Raw genomic sequence first — 13,688 nt, 5'->3', positions numbered from 1 at the left:
CAACACCCAAACAAACAATTTTGTGAATATTTGCTAGATGTCTGTTCTGTGTGTGCTGAAAGAAAAGTATTGTGTTTGTACACAGTCCTGGCTGTGTGAATAGGAGAAAAAAACAAAGTGCATCAGACCGATCCACAGAGCTTTAAAACACTCATGATGCCAATCAGCAGTGGTGGGCGTATCTGCATCATGATGATGAGCAAGTGGTACATTTGTAGAAAAACTGTAGAAAGAAAGATGCTGAGATATTACCAAAGAAGAAATGTCAGAGAAATATAATTGGAAGAAGAAAGGTTACGATCAGGCAAGAGCTTTAGGACCTGTGTTAATTTTGGAGAAGCTTTAGCGCTGGAAGGCCTGAAAATGGACGCAGAGGTTGCTTTGTTTCTGCTGTTGTAATATTCGCTATAGTAACGGGACAGAGTGTCAATGTTTGTCTGGAGCAGGTGTGCTGACGACTGTGTTACATTGCGTTTATTTTGGTGGCATTCATTATTTTGGTGGCAGAGCAATAAAGGGACGGGTCTGTTTGTTTGGGTGTCAATTTCAAATATCAACAGTGTTTCGCAGAAATGTTGCTCTTGTATATAACTGAAATCTGTGGGCATAGCGAAACTGAACACAGAAGCTGCAGTGTGTACGTAAAGAACAAACATGATGTCTGAAGGATCAAGAGTAGTCTGTTCACCTGCCAGGGACACTCTTCTGGGCCACAGGTGAGTCCTTCATAGTCTGACTGTATGTTAGCTGATTGACGTCTGTCCCACTGGCTCAAGCTACTCATTTTTCCACATGGAAATGTCACTAAAGAAAAAAGTAAACATTTACTTAGAAATGATTTGGTATTGCTTGTAATCAGGGGTATTAGCACTCCCCTAATGCACTTGCATAGCACATATGAAGCTAGCTTTGGTGAGACAATATGGAATGGAATTACTTCCTAGTTGCCAGATGAAAAGGAATAAAAACACAATGTCTCCCTATATATATGCCATTACCAGGTGTAACATAGAATACATTTTGTAGTCTGCTTTTGCCTTGTTTGCAAGGTAGAAACTATGAGACAGGGAACTCACCAGCTGGCTCGCACTTCTCTCTCTGCTTCAGTTTCCAGCCGTAAGCACACGAGCACTCGTACGACTGATAGCCCGGCTTACAGAACTGACTGCAACCTTTGCTCTTATCTATTACACATACTGTTTGATCTAGATGTGACAACAATCAAGTTAAGTGAGAATCAAATCATAACAGTACGAGAAAAACATCATGTAGCATCATATAATAAAGACAATTCAGAAAATAAACAGAAGTAGTAAAAACTCTAATCAAATGGTAAATTTAACAGAATTTTGTTAAAGGGGTCATGAAATGCATTTTCAGATCTTAATATCATGTTTCAAGTCACCATTGGCTAAAATTCTTCATAAATATAATATAAAATATAATTTTCAAAAATTATTAAAGACAAGTAAACAGCCTGTAATAAAATAAGAACAAATAATCAAACTACAAGCAATAGCACAAATAAACACAACAGAACAAAGATACAAAAGATATTTGTGACATTTTATCTCAAAATTCTGATTTTATAACTGAGTATATATCATGCAGTTCTGAGAACAAAAATCAGAATTGTGAGATAAAGTCACAAATAAAAAAAAACTTTTTTATTTTTTATTCAGTGGCGGAAACAAGCTACCATAGATTTCAAATACTTCAAAACCTGGTTGAATAAACATTACGTACAAACAAAATAAGTACTGGAATATGCATACACAATTTTTCATATTTTCCTAGTGTCTTGTACCTGTAAACAGCAGCAAGCATCACATGGATGGAAGTATGCATATGGAAATCATACAAAGATGGGGATATGCATAGTAAACTAGGCATTGTAAGCATCATATATGGTTATTTTGGGGAGGAGACGGGGTGGGGATGCATGTACGCACAATCTTCTGCTGATTAGGGTTTCTAAAGGCAGTTTTGTGCAGGTTCTGGCATACGTGTACTTTTAAAAAGAGCTCAATGTGCTCAAAAGCATCTCCTGAAAATGTGCAGTGCTGTGAATGAGATGCATTGTTTTTTTTCTTTTTTTGTTTGTTTATTTGATATTTTTAGAAAGAAATCATGAACATGAATGAAGTTTTTCCAAATCAACATGGGTTGAGTTACATACCCGTCTCGCAGTGGATTCCTGTAAAGCCTGATTTGCAAATGCAGTCATAACCGCCCACACTATCTGAACACATGGCTCCATTTTTGCACGGATGATCAGCACACTGGTCACCATCTAGTATGTAAAACATCATCAGGGATAACACATACGATACACAGAAAACATTATATATCGGTTATTGTATCAAACCCAGACTACAACATATCTTAAGCATTATTAAAAGTTTTTTTTTTTTGGAATGATTTATAATGAATTTATTATGTCAATCACAGCATGCTCATGCCCAATACTTTTTTGTGATGACCACTAAAACTATATAATCAACTGCTGTCCCAGGAAAACTGACATCCCTCGGTTATACTTTACATGTACTTGCTATAGTAATAACAGTAAATTATGCATAATTACATGCAACAAACCCTAATCATAATCCTAACCCTATAGTAAGTGGCAATAAGTGGAACAACTGATTCCACTTGCCTTAATTGGTTTGATTAGACTAGGGCTGCGTTCCAGTTCATTTTTTAAATGCCCTTCCCTTGCTAACTTCCCTCAATCTCGTTGACTCGGATGTACGTCATTGCTTACATTGCAAGAGTGTCCACTACTGGCGAAACCTTTGCAGTGGGCTGAATTGGAACGTCTTAAGCCCTTGATCACGGAGCTGATTTATTATTTATTTTTTCCCCTTACAAAATTGTTTAATGCAGCATTCTATATGTATATATGTGTGTTTTAAATATTTAAAAAAATAATTAATATATCATAGAGTTATTTGTGCTGGGGTAAATTAAACGCGATATGCGGTGACGTCACAATCGTGTTGCACTGTGGGTTATGGAGCTACCTGAAGTGTACATATGAAGTAGACTTGCTCCCTCGGTCAAAATCCATATAAACTTCCCTCATCCACTTCACGAAGTGGAACGCACTTCAAAATGGTGGCAGGAATTCCCCCGAGGTGAAGTGCTTAGGGAAGTTCACGAGTGCGTGTCTAAAACTGGAGTGGGACGCAGCCTATGTCTTCAATCCTACTCCTGGAGGGCCGCTGTCCTGCTGAGTTCAGCTCCAACCTAATCAAACACACCTGAACCAGATAATCAAGCTCTTCAGGATTGCTTGGAAATCACAGGCAGGTGAGCTGAAGAAGGTTGGAAATAAACTTTTCAGGACAGTGCTTCCATGAGCAAGGCTGAAGACGTCTCTGCCATAATGGATATCGATTTTCTTGCATTTGGAAAGACAACAGGCACCAAACTTCCTCACATGACCATCATTCATCTTTAAGTTTCTTTTTGCAGCATTTACAACTTACCAATGTAGACAGACCAGAAGATATCCTTTAAAGAAACAAACACAATCCATGTAAGTCTGTATATAATTACAAGTGCAATTGTGAATATTAGTAATATTAAGTGTAGAGTAGGGGTGTGCGATTCTCACAAAAAAATTTTTATATCCCAATATTTTCTGGGAACTAGCAGGTAACTATAATTAAACAATAGTTGTGTGTTTTTGTTCTGGCACCTTGGTTTAGGCCTGTCATGAACAGCTGATTCCTAAAGCTTTTCATATTCTGCTTATTTTGTGCGGTGCTCATAAATGTACAGATTTATTCGGTCACTGAATCAATCACTGATCTGTTTAAAACACTGATTCAATTAAAAACAAAACAGCTCTGCTGTGGTTGACAATTTTTGTTTGACAAAATAAAGCAAAAACAAAATATTGACAATATTGGGTCTAAAATGTAACTCAAAATGACAACTTATTTTTTTATATCACAATCATTCTGATACTTTTGTGATATTGGTTGACAATATAATTTGATCATGGACGGGTGAGGAATGTCCCTGTAGGCCTAGATCTTGAATTTCAGGGTCATTATTAAGACATGCTACTGTACATCTCACCAGGAGTCTGTGCTCTCTCTCAAGGTGTGTTTCTGTTTAGTTTGTTTTTTTTTTAAAGTGAGTGATGTCAGCCAGCACATTGTCAAAACAATAATTACACTATTATCATAGATGATGATACATATCGCACAACCCTACTGTAGATGGGTGAGTTCATTGGAAGGCTCAGACTCACTGTCCGATAATTATCCTGGAAGACTTCTCTTGCTTCCTCATAATCACAAACTTCCTCTAAACACTCCCTCTCAAGGTTGGCAGGGAGTTTCGTCTCTTCATCACCGGCGTTGCTTCTCTTCTGACGGGAAATTACATTAAGTGCATCCCATTTTTCCAAGAACAGAGGTGCTGAAATATGTAGGGACACAGGAAAATTGTGAAAATGACATTTGCAAACAATTATGAAAATGATTTTATATATTATGAATGGTAGACGTTGAACCTGAAAAACAGATAAAAGTGATATTTATAGTGGTCAATAGGGATGTACTCGAGTACTCGAACGTGACAGCGACGAGTGATGACTGTAATCACTTTGATCATGAAAAATAAAGTTACGTGCTTGCAGCGCCAATCTGATATATACACAGCAATACGAGAACAGGATTGTAATAGAATGTTGGGAATTCTTTGTGCTTTAGTTGCCCGTGTATCAGCGTTGTTGTTATGGGAAGATTGCATCCACAATGGGAGTTGCCCTTTCAAACTAGCACGGTCAAGTTCACATGCGCATTCACGTCCTTTTGTGCAGAAGTTGTAATCAATAACATAGAAGCATCATCTAGCAGTGTTATTTTTTTCTAGTCATATGTTCATGCTTTCATGTCATATTTTTGTCAACATTCATTTTTGTAACAATCTTAAAGTATTTTCGATATCTCCATGAAGGACAGGCCCCGGCCCCCGAGCACTTGTTTTTTAAGACATATCAATGATCGAAATAAGAAATTGGCAAAAATGCCCATCCCTAGTGGTCAACCAATATATATCATCAGGGCCAATATATCGGCCGATGTGTCTGAAGCAGGACTTTTATTTTCACAGTGTGCACACAGACATATCAGATTACTGAGTGCACTGTTGGTTAGTGTTTACTTCCTTTTGTTCAGATTTTTAATTATTATTTTGTGAAAAATATCAGCCATCAAAAAAAAAAAAAAAAAAAAAAAATCAATATCGGTTGACTACTATATATTTTAAATGAAATATTCAACCATGTTTTCTGGTTATGTCCACCAAACGCCTGCACATGGCTGAGAATCCATGGGTACCCGATAAAACATTACATAAAACTTTTACATTGTCATAAACATTTACAAGCTCTGGAAACAAAAGGGATCAAATTGCCAAGAGTATTTTTTAAATGTCATAATGTTCATTGTTTATATTATTTTATTTACACCTTTTATACATTAAATCACTACACTTTATTGAAGTTCAGCTATTAAATGTAAGTGATCAAACCTTATTAAAGCTTTTGATGTGAAGCAATTACTTGTTTTAATGATTTATTGCTTGTTCAAGCATGCAACAATATACAAATGAGAAAATTTTAGTCTTGTCTTTTAAATTGTGTAAAACAGTATTGTTTATTCTCATTTTAAAGCATTTATTCTGTAATAATTGCATTGTGTTTATTGTAATGTAAGTTTACTGGCTACTGGTTGCATTATTATTATGGTTGATATACACAATAAAATACAGTAATGACAGTAAAAACTACAGCTGATAACATGACACAGTTATGCAATGTGAAAAACAATGTTATATCATTAACTGTGAAATCACACTACACAACTGTCATTTTACTGTAATTTACATTCAATTTCTATTGTATAATACCGTGAAAGTATCAGTAGCCTACCCACCTTTTTCCTGTAAACAGCCAGTGACTGCCAATGCATTTTTTAGCTCTATGAATGAATGAATGAATGCAATAAGCATTTCAAAAACTGGCTACCCCTCAACCATCAAAAGGTCTCTTAAAAGCATAAAAGTATTAACATTTTACTTTTAGTCTTTCCATAGCATATTACGGATGTGTTAATGCACAGACTTATATTACAGTAATTTTTGTGTAATGTATGTGCTTGTTGCTTTGACCAAAAATTTTCCTACATTAAACTGGAACATTGATAGATATTTCAAAGTGCTTTCAGTCATTTTGACAGCAAATATTGTATTTCCTGGCATTCCAGTAGACAATGCTGATAGAGTTTAGAAGTGAAAAGGGAGATAAAATTACATTTTAAAGCACTTGTGTGGAAACAAACAGGGAAAGAGACGTGAATGAGGATTTGGAGGAAAACAAGATTCTTAGTGCATTTCAGTGATGGGATGTTGTTCATTAAATCTGGAAAGCAGACCACAAAAATCAGTTTCTGTGTCTTTTTCATATTGTTACAGATGAAAACAAGAAAGAAAGAAAAAAAAAACAATCAGGAGAAAATGAACAGCAGAATGAAGAAAACTCTTGCCACGAATTCTTGTGATACCAATGTCACATTAAATTACCAAGTCTTACTTTATTTTTCCAACAGATAAAAATAGAACACATTGGAAAATGTACAGCTCATTCAATCACACAGACAGATTAGAATTATTTGCCTTATTATATTACAGAATTATTTGCAGTCTTATTATTTGGAATTATTTTTTTCAGTCCTTTTGAGAGTCAGTTCCCAAAACCTATATTTTAAAATGGAGTAGGCTTGAAAGGCTTTGAAAAAGGTGATGAAACGAAGCATCGTACATTGTTCCTGCTGATCCGGCCTTCCCAGGTGAAAAAAAGCATACATGAAAGCACTAAAAAAATACTTAAATACAAGCAAGTACATTTGTAGTACATTCTTATTTTTGTAATAAATAAAATTGTAAAAGTTATACACTATAAATACACCTATTAAAAGTAATTTCTACTTCTGTAGTACTTCAGTGCACTTAAAAAAGTATACTAAATACCACTAATACTTAAATTGATTTTTAGTGCATTAAAATAAAGTATACTACCACAGAAATATACAGAGGAGTTTTATTAGTGTATTTCTTATAAGTGTGCTTTGAATGCTTTAAAAATTAGCTCAATCTTAGTAGACTTATATAGTACTTATATAGTAATCCTAAATTTAAATTAAATTGATTTTATTAAAAAATATATTACTAATGTATTAGTTATAAGTACATTTTCCTAAATGTGGTACTTAAGTACACTTAATATAAATGCACTAATTTACACTAACACGTAAATTGATTTTAAGTGTATTCAGATAAAGTAAACAAAATATACAGAAGTGTTTTACAAGTACATTGCTTGAAAGTGTTCTATGAACGCTTTACATACAATTTTAGTGGATTTTTATATAAACTGTCACTAAGTGCTATTTTAACAGATTTTCATGAAAAATAAAACATGCACAGACAAATCCAAATTAAACCCTGTTAAACCCACATCAATGTGTCGTCACAAGCCGCAGGGTTTAATTTGGATTTGTCTGTGCATGTTTTTTTTACTCTCATAGATGGAGTTCCCATTGACATGCATTATATGACTGACAGACGGCAACGGTTGGAGTTAAAAATCATCATTTGTGTTCTACTGAAGAAACAAAGTCACCTACATCTTGGATGCCCTAGGGGTAATCAGATAAACATCAAATTTTCATTTTTGGGTGAACTACCCCTTTAATATTTCTTCGATTATGTTCATCAGAAAGAAGAAAGTCATATACACCTAGGATGGCTTGAGGGTGAGTAAAGCTTGGGCTAATTATCATTTGAAAGTGAACTAATCCTTTAAAGACACCATTAACATGTAGTTAAGTATATCATATAAAGGGAATATTAACATAGTTATAATACATTTGAAATGAATGATTTATTTTTATAAAATATGTGGGCAATACATTATAAATACATTTTGTATATATTTAACATATATTATTCTTATATTTTAAATAATTCATAAATGTATTTTCTGTTGAGTATATTTAAAAGTGTATGAAAGATGGGTTCAAATGTACGACAAGTGGTAACTAAATACATTTTTACAGATACAGAGATAATATGTTAAAAGCACATTTTAGTTCGTATTCATGGTGTCTCAAAATAGCACAGTTGAGTACAGTTAAATGTTCTTAAGATTATCTTAAGAAGTACTAAAGAAGAATTTTTAGTACATTAAGTACAAAATTAGTGCATGAAAGTAGAGCACTTTAAGTACATTATGGAAGTGTACTAAGTGTACTGAAATAAAGTGTATTTTAGTGCACTTTTTTTCACCTGGGTTATGGGGTCCATCACAGAGCTAGTTAGGGAAGAGGCTATACAAAAACCAAGCTGCCAAATATCCAGCATCTGTACGAGATTGTGGAATCGGAGAAAAGTCTCCAGAACAATGAAACTGTGCCTAGGCAGTGGCTACTTTACGCCCCGTCAAATGGTTTAGTTTATGCATGCAAACTTTTGTCATCGCAAAACCATGCATTCATTAACGGCTTCTGTGAAACATTCGAGAGGATATCCGAACACGAAAAGAGTGCTGATCACTGACACCGCATGCTTGCTTTATAGGCGGCTGCATATATGAAAAAAAAAAAAAAAAACATCTAACCCTAAAATAATTCTAACAAAAGGTTTCTCAGCTGTTTTTTGTAGTATTAGGTGTCCTTAACAACATACTAAAAGTTTACCAAAGTTTGACCACTAGAAAGGTGTAATTTTCAAGATGGTGTCCAAGATGGGCAGGAAGCCCTTAAAATATCCTAACACCTTCATTATTTAGCCAAGTAATCTTGGTGTCTAACCCCATGTTTTCTGGGTCTATGAATCCATTGGACTTGTCTTAATTGCACTGACATGATTACATACTTATGGAATACATGATTTTGTGAGATTACTGTAAGGTTTTATCTTTGTTTGGGGTGAACCAGAGATGTAAACGATTTAGCCTATGTCATGTAACTCCTACTCAGTACGTGTTTTGGACACATACCCTTTTTTTTGCTAAAACACAGACTTGACATTCAATGTAAAAGTTATTGCACCCAAAAGTAACTTAAATTGGAGTTGTAAACAACTCTGAATTAGCCCGAACAGAGGCCTGTGTGTGAACCCTCTAAAATGGTCACTCATTTCAATTTGAATAAGGTAATACATATGTAATGCATCCTCTATAGATGTTTTTGAGTATAAAGGTGGCATTATACAAAACCCAACAAAACTAAATTCACAATTTTCAGAAATTCAGAAGATGGTGGAAGAGAATACTGACATTTGATATTGCTTGCCTCATTGAAATGTTGTTGGCAGCACAGTGTATACCATTTTGCTCAAACAAAATTCATCCTTGACTACTTAAACCAACCCCCCCCCCCACCCAGATTTCTAACACATGAAAAAGGCCAACAATGTGAGTGTGTTAAGAGAGGATGACATTGTTGAATTAGCTTGAGGAAAAAGTACACTCCAAATGCAATTTTGACCATGAGTCATGTTGTTGTAAACCAAGAAACTTGCCCCATTTGCTCTAAAAACTTAAGAGATGGCTCTGATATGGTTGAGGTTCATCAAAAGGGAGCTGATGGAATCAACAATGCAAGTGTACAAAGAGGCGATGACGTAGACTAAACATTTCCGCTGGTGAAATAGTACACTCAAAATGTCGACAGAAGTACATAAATAAAAAAGACATTAAAATCCAACAAGAGAATAAAGCTGAGCCACCAAAAAGAAGTGCCAGAGTAGCAACTGGTCCTTTCAACAGCCAAACCGATTGTCTTTTCTGTGGGACTACGATAACACATGGAAGTAAAGACTCAAGTAGTGTTAAGACTGATACGCTCGCAGAGTCCATTCTTGAGTGTTGTGACAATCATGCAGATCAATGGGCTTTCACTGTAAAAGGCAGGATCGAGTATTATGGCCGTGATCTACATGCTGCAGACTGTGTTTACCACCACTTATGCAGTAGTAGTTTTCGTAACGGATATAACATACCGATACAGTTCCAGAAAGACCCAGAGGATATAAATAATATAAAAAACAATATAAAAAAACAAAAGGCCAAAAAAAAAAAAAAAACGCATTACAAAAAATATAAAAAAATATATTAAAAAATAAAACACAAAAAAATAAAAGGGGTTAGCGGTACTGAGCCTTCACGTGGCGACCCTGTTTTGACTAATTTTACAGTACCACACAGTTCTAATGAATTTATTCTTTATTGGAATCAAAAGAATGGTTATGAACCACAGAAACCACCAACACTAGGCAAAACGATATGAGAAAGGAGAAATATGCAATTACTTAAGGGAAATTGTACTTATTTTTCACATAAATATGCTTGTAACCAATTGCTTTAATATATAATTGTACTTGTAATCACTTATCTATCATGCAAATATGCTATTTAGAATATTACATGGCCAAAACATGTATCAGGCACCAGTATTCCTGGTCTAGGAGGAATACAAAGGAGTAATGGTCATTTTAAGGACCTGACGGCCGCCATTTTGAAAATGGGGCCTTTCTTGGAGTCAAACTTTGGTAAACTTTTAGTATGTTTTTAAGTATATCTGATACTACTGTAAACCATTGAGAAACCTTTTGTTAGATTTTTTTTTGGGGTCAAGCCATATTTGCAGCTGACAATTATTAAACAGAGCGAAACATCTATTTACACTGACAGCTACTCTGAGTGAAGTAGTCACTGAGGCGCCAACAGACTTTTTTCTGGATCTTCGTGACGTGATTGGAGCTTTAACTTTAACTTCTACATTTCCATAACTGTTTATTTCACACCGACATAATAAGTTGTTCTGAGTATGGGTGGGACATTGATATCATGACTCCACTTCGTGCTCACTACTGCACAGACTCAAGACTCAAGATGTCAGCGCCATAATGGCACACTGCTGGCTTCAGTTACTACAATGAAAGAGAGTGAAGGTGCGCCGTCCATCTTTTTGTAGAGTCTATGGCCTCTACATTGACATTCATTAAAAAAAAAAGTCATCTGGTCTCATTGACTCTTCTTCTTCTTCCTCTTTTTTTATTACCCTCAAAGCTTCCTGCCAGACCAAGTAGGGCTCGCTACAGCCTGCATTGGACATCCAACTCCGCCCACATCCAAGTGTGATGTCAGAAGCCACGCCTGTGATGGGAAGTTTGGATCATTTTACTGACTCGGATCTTTGAATCTTGTTCATCAAAATGAATGAATCTTTTTTCAAGTCATTTCGTTAATTTCAGCAGAATATAATTAAAATGTAGCATGATAATGTTACATGTTACATGGTAATGGAAGGTTTTGAGTGTTTCAGGTAGGCTTTAGGTGTGTTTCATGTGTAATGGTAGGTTTTGACTGTGTTTCAGGTGTAAAGGTAGGTTTTAGGTGGCTTTCAGTGTGGTCTGTCAAAAAAGACAAATGAGGATTAATGAGGATAAGCATGATTTTCCCCCCCAAACCACTTCACCAGAAATCCAGATAATTTCCAGCTAATGCAGCTAATTTCATTTGTTAATGCTACAGTGACGGGTAGGTTTAAGATCAGTGTTTGGTGTAGGCAATATAATACTGTGATTGACATGACCAATAAAATCGGCTGCAGGGCGGCATGGGCCTGGCTTCTGATGTCACACTTGGATGTGGGCCGGGTTGGATGTCCACCGCAGGGTGCAGCGAGACGCTTCTCTGCCAGCCCATGCCGTCCAGAGAGGGGGAGCTGGACTTCATTTATTTGGCTCTGTCTGCAGTGAGCAGCAACACTTGGAAGTTGGCAACATTTCATAAAAGCGAAGATGACGCAGTAGTGATTTGAGAGTTCTCCTCAAATCTCTACCCCAACACTGTCAAATTAGCAGACAGTCTCACTTTTGGGAGCGTTTGGTAGAACAAAATATATAAGGCAATCTTTTTGTTCAAATTTAATTGTACAATATATCAAACAAAAACAATTCGCAGCAACAGTAGAGACATTTAGCGGGGAAACAGACGGACTTGGCAACCCAGGTAGTACTCGCAACGGGATTGATCACGTGGTGTCCGTTACTATTCTCAACGCTTGTCATGATGGGCCAATCGTCTTTTACGACGAGGCGTTTTATTTAAACATTTTATATGGGCACTAGGGAAGATTTTAATTGGTATGTTAGGCTCCAGTGTTTGCTTAATTATTTTCTACGATTTATACGCTGAAATGACCAAATGTCTGACAAAAAGACAACAGGAATGCGGCCCATGGAGATACGAAGACCAATGTTTATCAACCACAACATAAAGAGTTACAGACTCCAGACTCCAAAAGCTTTAAACGCAGTAAAATGCATTACCTGTTCTTTTGTGCAATCCAGCCGTCACGAAGCCAAATAAAACTGCGAGTGAAAGAAATCTTCCGAGATAAGCCATGATGATGGTCGACGCCTGTGGAGAAAGCAGGGATAAATAACAGCGCGCTGTCAGCAGTGGTGGATTGTTTATTAACGGGCAGAACGGTTATTTCTAACGCTGTCCTACATCTTCAGTTTACAATTAGGATAAACATTACATTCATACGCAGTGGTTGGTTTTAACCTCAAAAAGCAATGTAGGTTCACTGTCATTTAGCTTTTATTTATTATATTAGATAATGGGTCACTCACCCGCTCAGCTGGTGACGCAGATCTGAACGAACTCTGTATTGACTGGAAACACTTACTGTAACTGCGCTGACAGTCTGCTATCCTATCGATTGAGGTTATTCAATCTGGATCAGACGCACATCAGAACAATTATTGTTATTCTGTACAAGCAAGACCCGTCCTGCGTTTGTGCATATAACCACACGAGGGTGCAAATGGACTAGCAAATGTCGTTTTCCGTCAGATTGGCTTGAAAAATGAATTGTATTCAACTACAATTTGATGTTTTCATCAGTTTCACCATCAGCGCAATTTTAAGCAGAGATTTACAGACCCACATTAAAACCGTTTTGGCCAAAAGGGAAGACAAGAATAGAAATGTAACAACTATAATAAAAGCTAATATATGTAAATAAATCGATTAAAATGAAAGATATGTAGTAATATGTAATGTCCCTAGTGAAAAAGAAGTAGGCAATACCAAACTGTACTTAAAGTGTAAATGTAAAAATAAATTAATACATCTATATATTAATCGAAAATACCCTGTTATATAGTACTTGTTTCATGCTTTCTTTAATGCACACAGAGAAACTTTGATCACTACAAATTACACTACAACTTGTTTTGAGGATGAGAAAAGGATGAGATGTACTGTAGAAAACACCACATACTGACTGCTACTTTTGATATTGACCCCCCTCTGTTCAAGAACTCATAATTCCATTTCTGTTCATCAAATGTCTGTGAAATTTATTCAGTTTATGTCTCAGTTGTTGAAATCTTTTTATGTTCATAAAACATTTGCTGGAAAAAAAAACCCAGCTGAAAGTAAGAGGACATTTCATTTTAATTTTGTGCAGTGTTATCTTTTCTTTTTTTATTAAGGGGAAAAAGTGTTACAGATGCGTCAAAATACAATAACATCATACTTGTAACAAACAAATGTAGCCTACACTAGAGGGGGCTTAATATATATCTAC

General features: G+C 35.7%; 1 protein-coding gene across 2 annotated transcripts in view; it reads right to left on the bottom strand.

Moving 5' to 3' along the window:
* The window catches only part of proza (protein Z, vitamin K-dependent plasma glycoprotein a), a 29,160-nt gene extending 16,229 nt beyond the window's left edge, over nt 1-12,931 (bottom strand). Inside the window, exons 1-7 of one of the 2 annotated variants that reach the window (XM_051887200.1) lie at nt 12,727-12,931; nt 12,418-12,508; nt 4,268-4,437; nt 3,495-3,519; nt 2,180-2,293; nt 1,077-1,205; nt 689-804 (exon numbers count right to left, since the gene is read on the bottom strand). In XM_051887200.1, coding sequence (XP_051743160.1) covers nt 689-804; nt 1,077-1,205; nt 2,180-2,293; nt 3,495-3,519; nt 4,268-4,437; nt 12,418-12,493 — 630 coding nt within the window. In that variant the 5' untranslated portion in view covers nt 12,494-12,508; nt 12,727-12,931. The remainder of the gene's footprint in view (nt 1-688; nt 805-1,076; nt 1,206-2,179; nt 2,294-3,494; nt 3,520-4,267; nt 4,438-12,417; nt 12,509-12,726) is intronic. The other variant, XM_051887201.1, reaches the window with a different exon arrangement.
* Nucleotides 12,932-13,688: the final 757 nt, after the last annotated feature.

Source organism: Ctenopharyngodon idella, chromosome 3 (genome assembly GCF_019924925.1).
Source record: "Ctenopharyngodon idella isolate HZGC_01 chromosome 3, HZGC01, whole genome shotgun sequence".
In the NCBI taxonomy this organism is placed as follows: Eukaryota; Metazoa; Chordata; class Actinopteri; order Cypriniformes; family Xenocyprididae; genus Ctenopharyngodon; species Ctenopharyngodon idella.
Note: the sequence above shows the minus strand (reverse complement) of the source record. Positions and strands in the feature narration are given on the sequence as shown.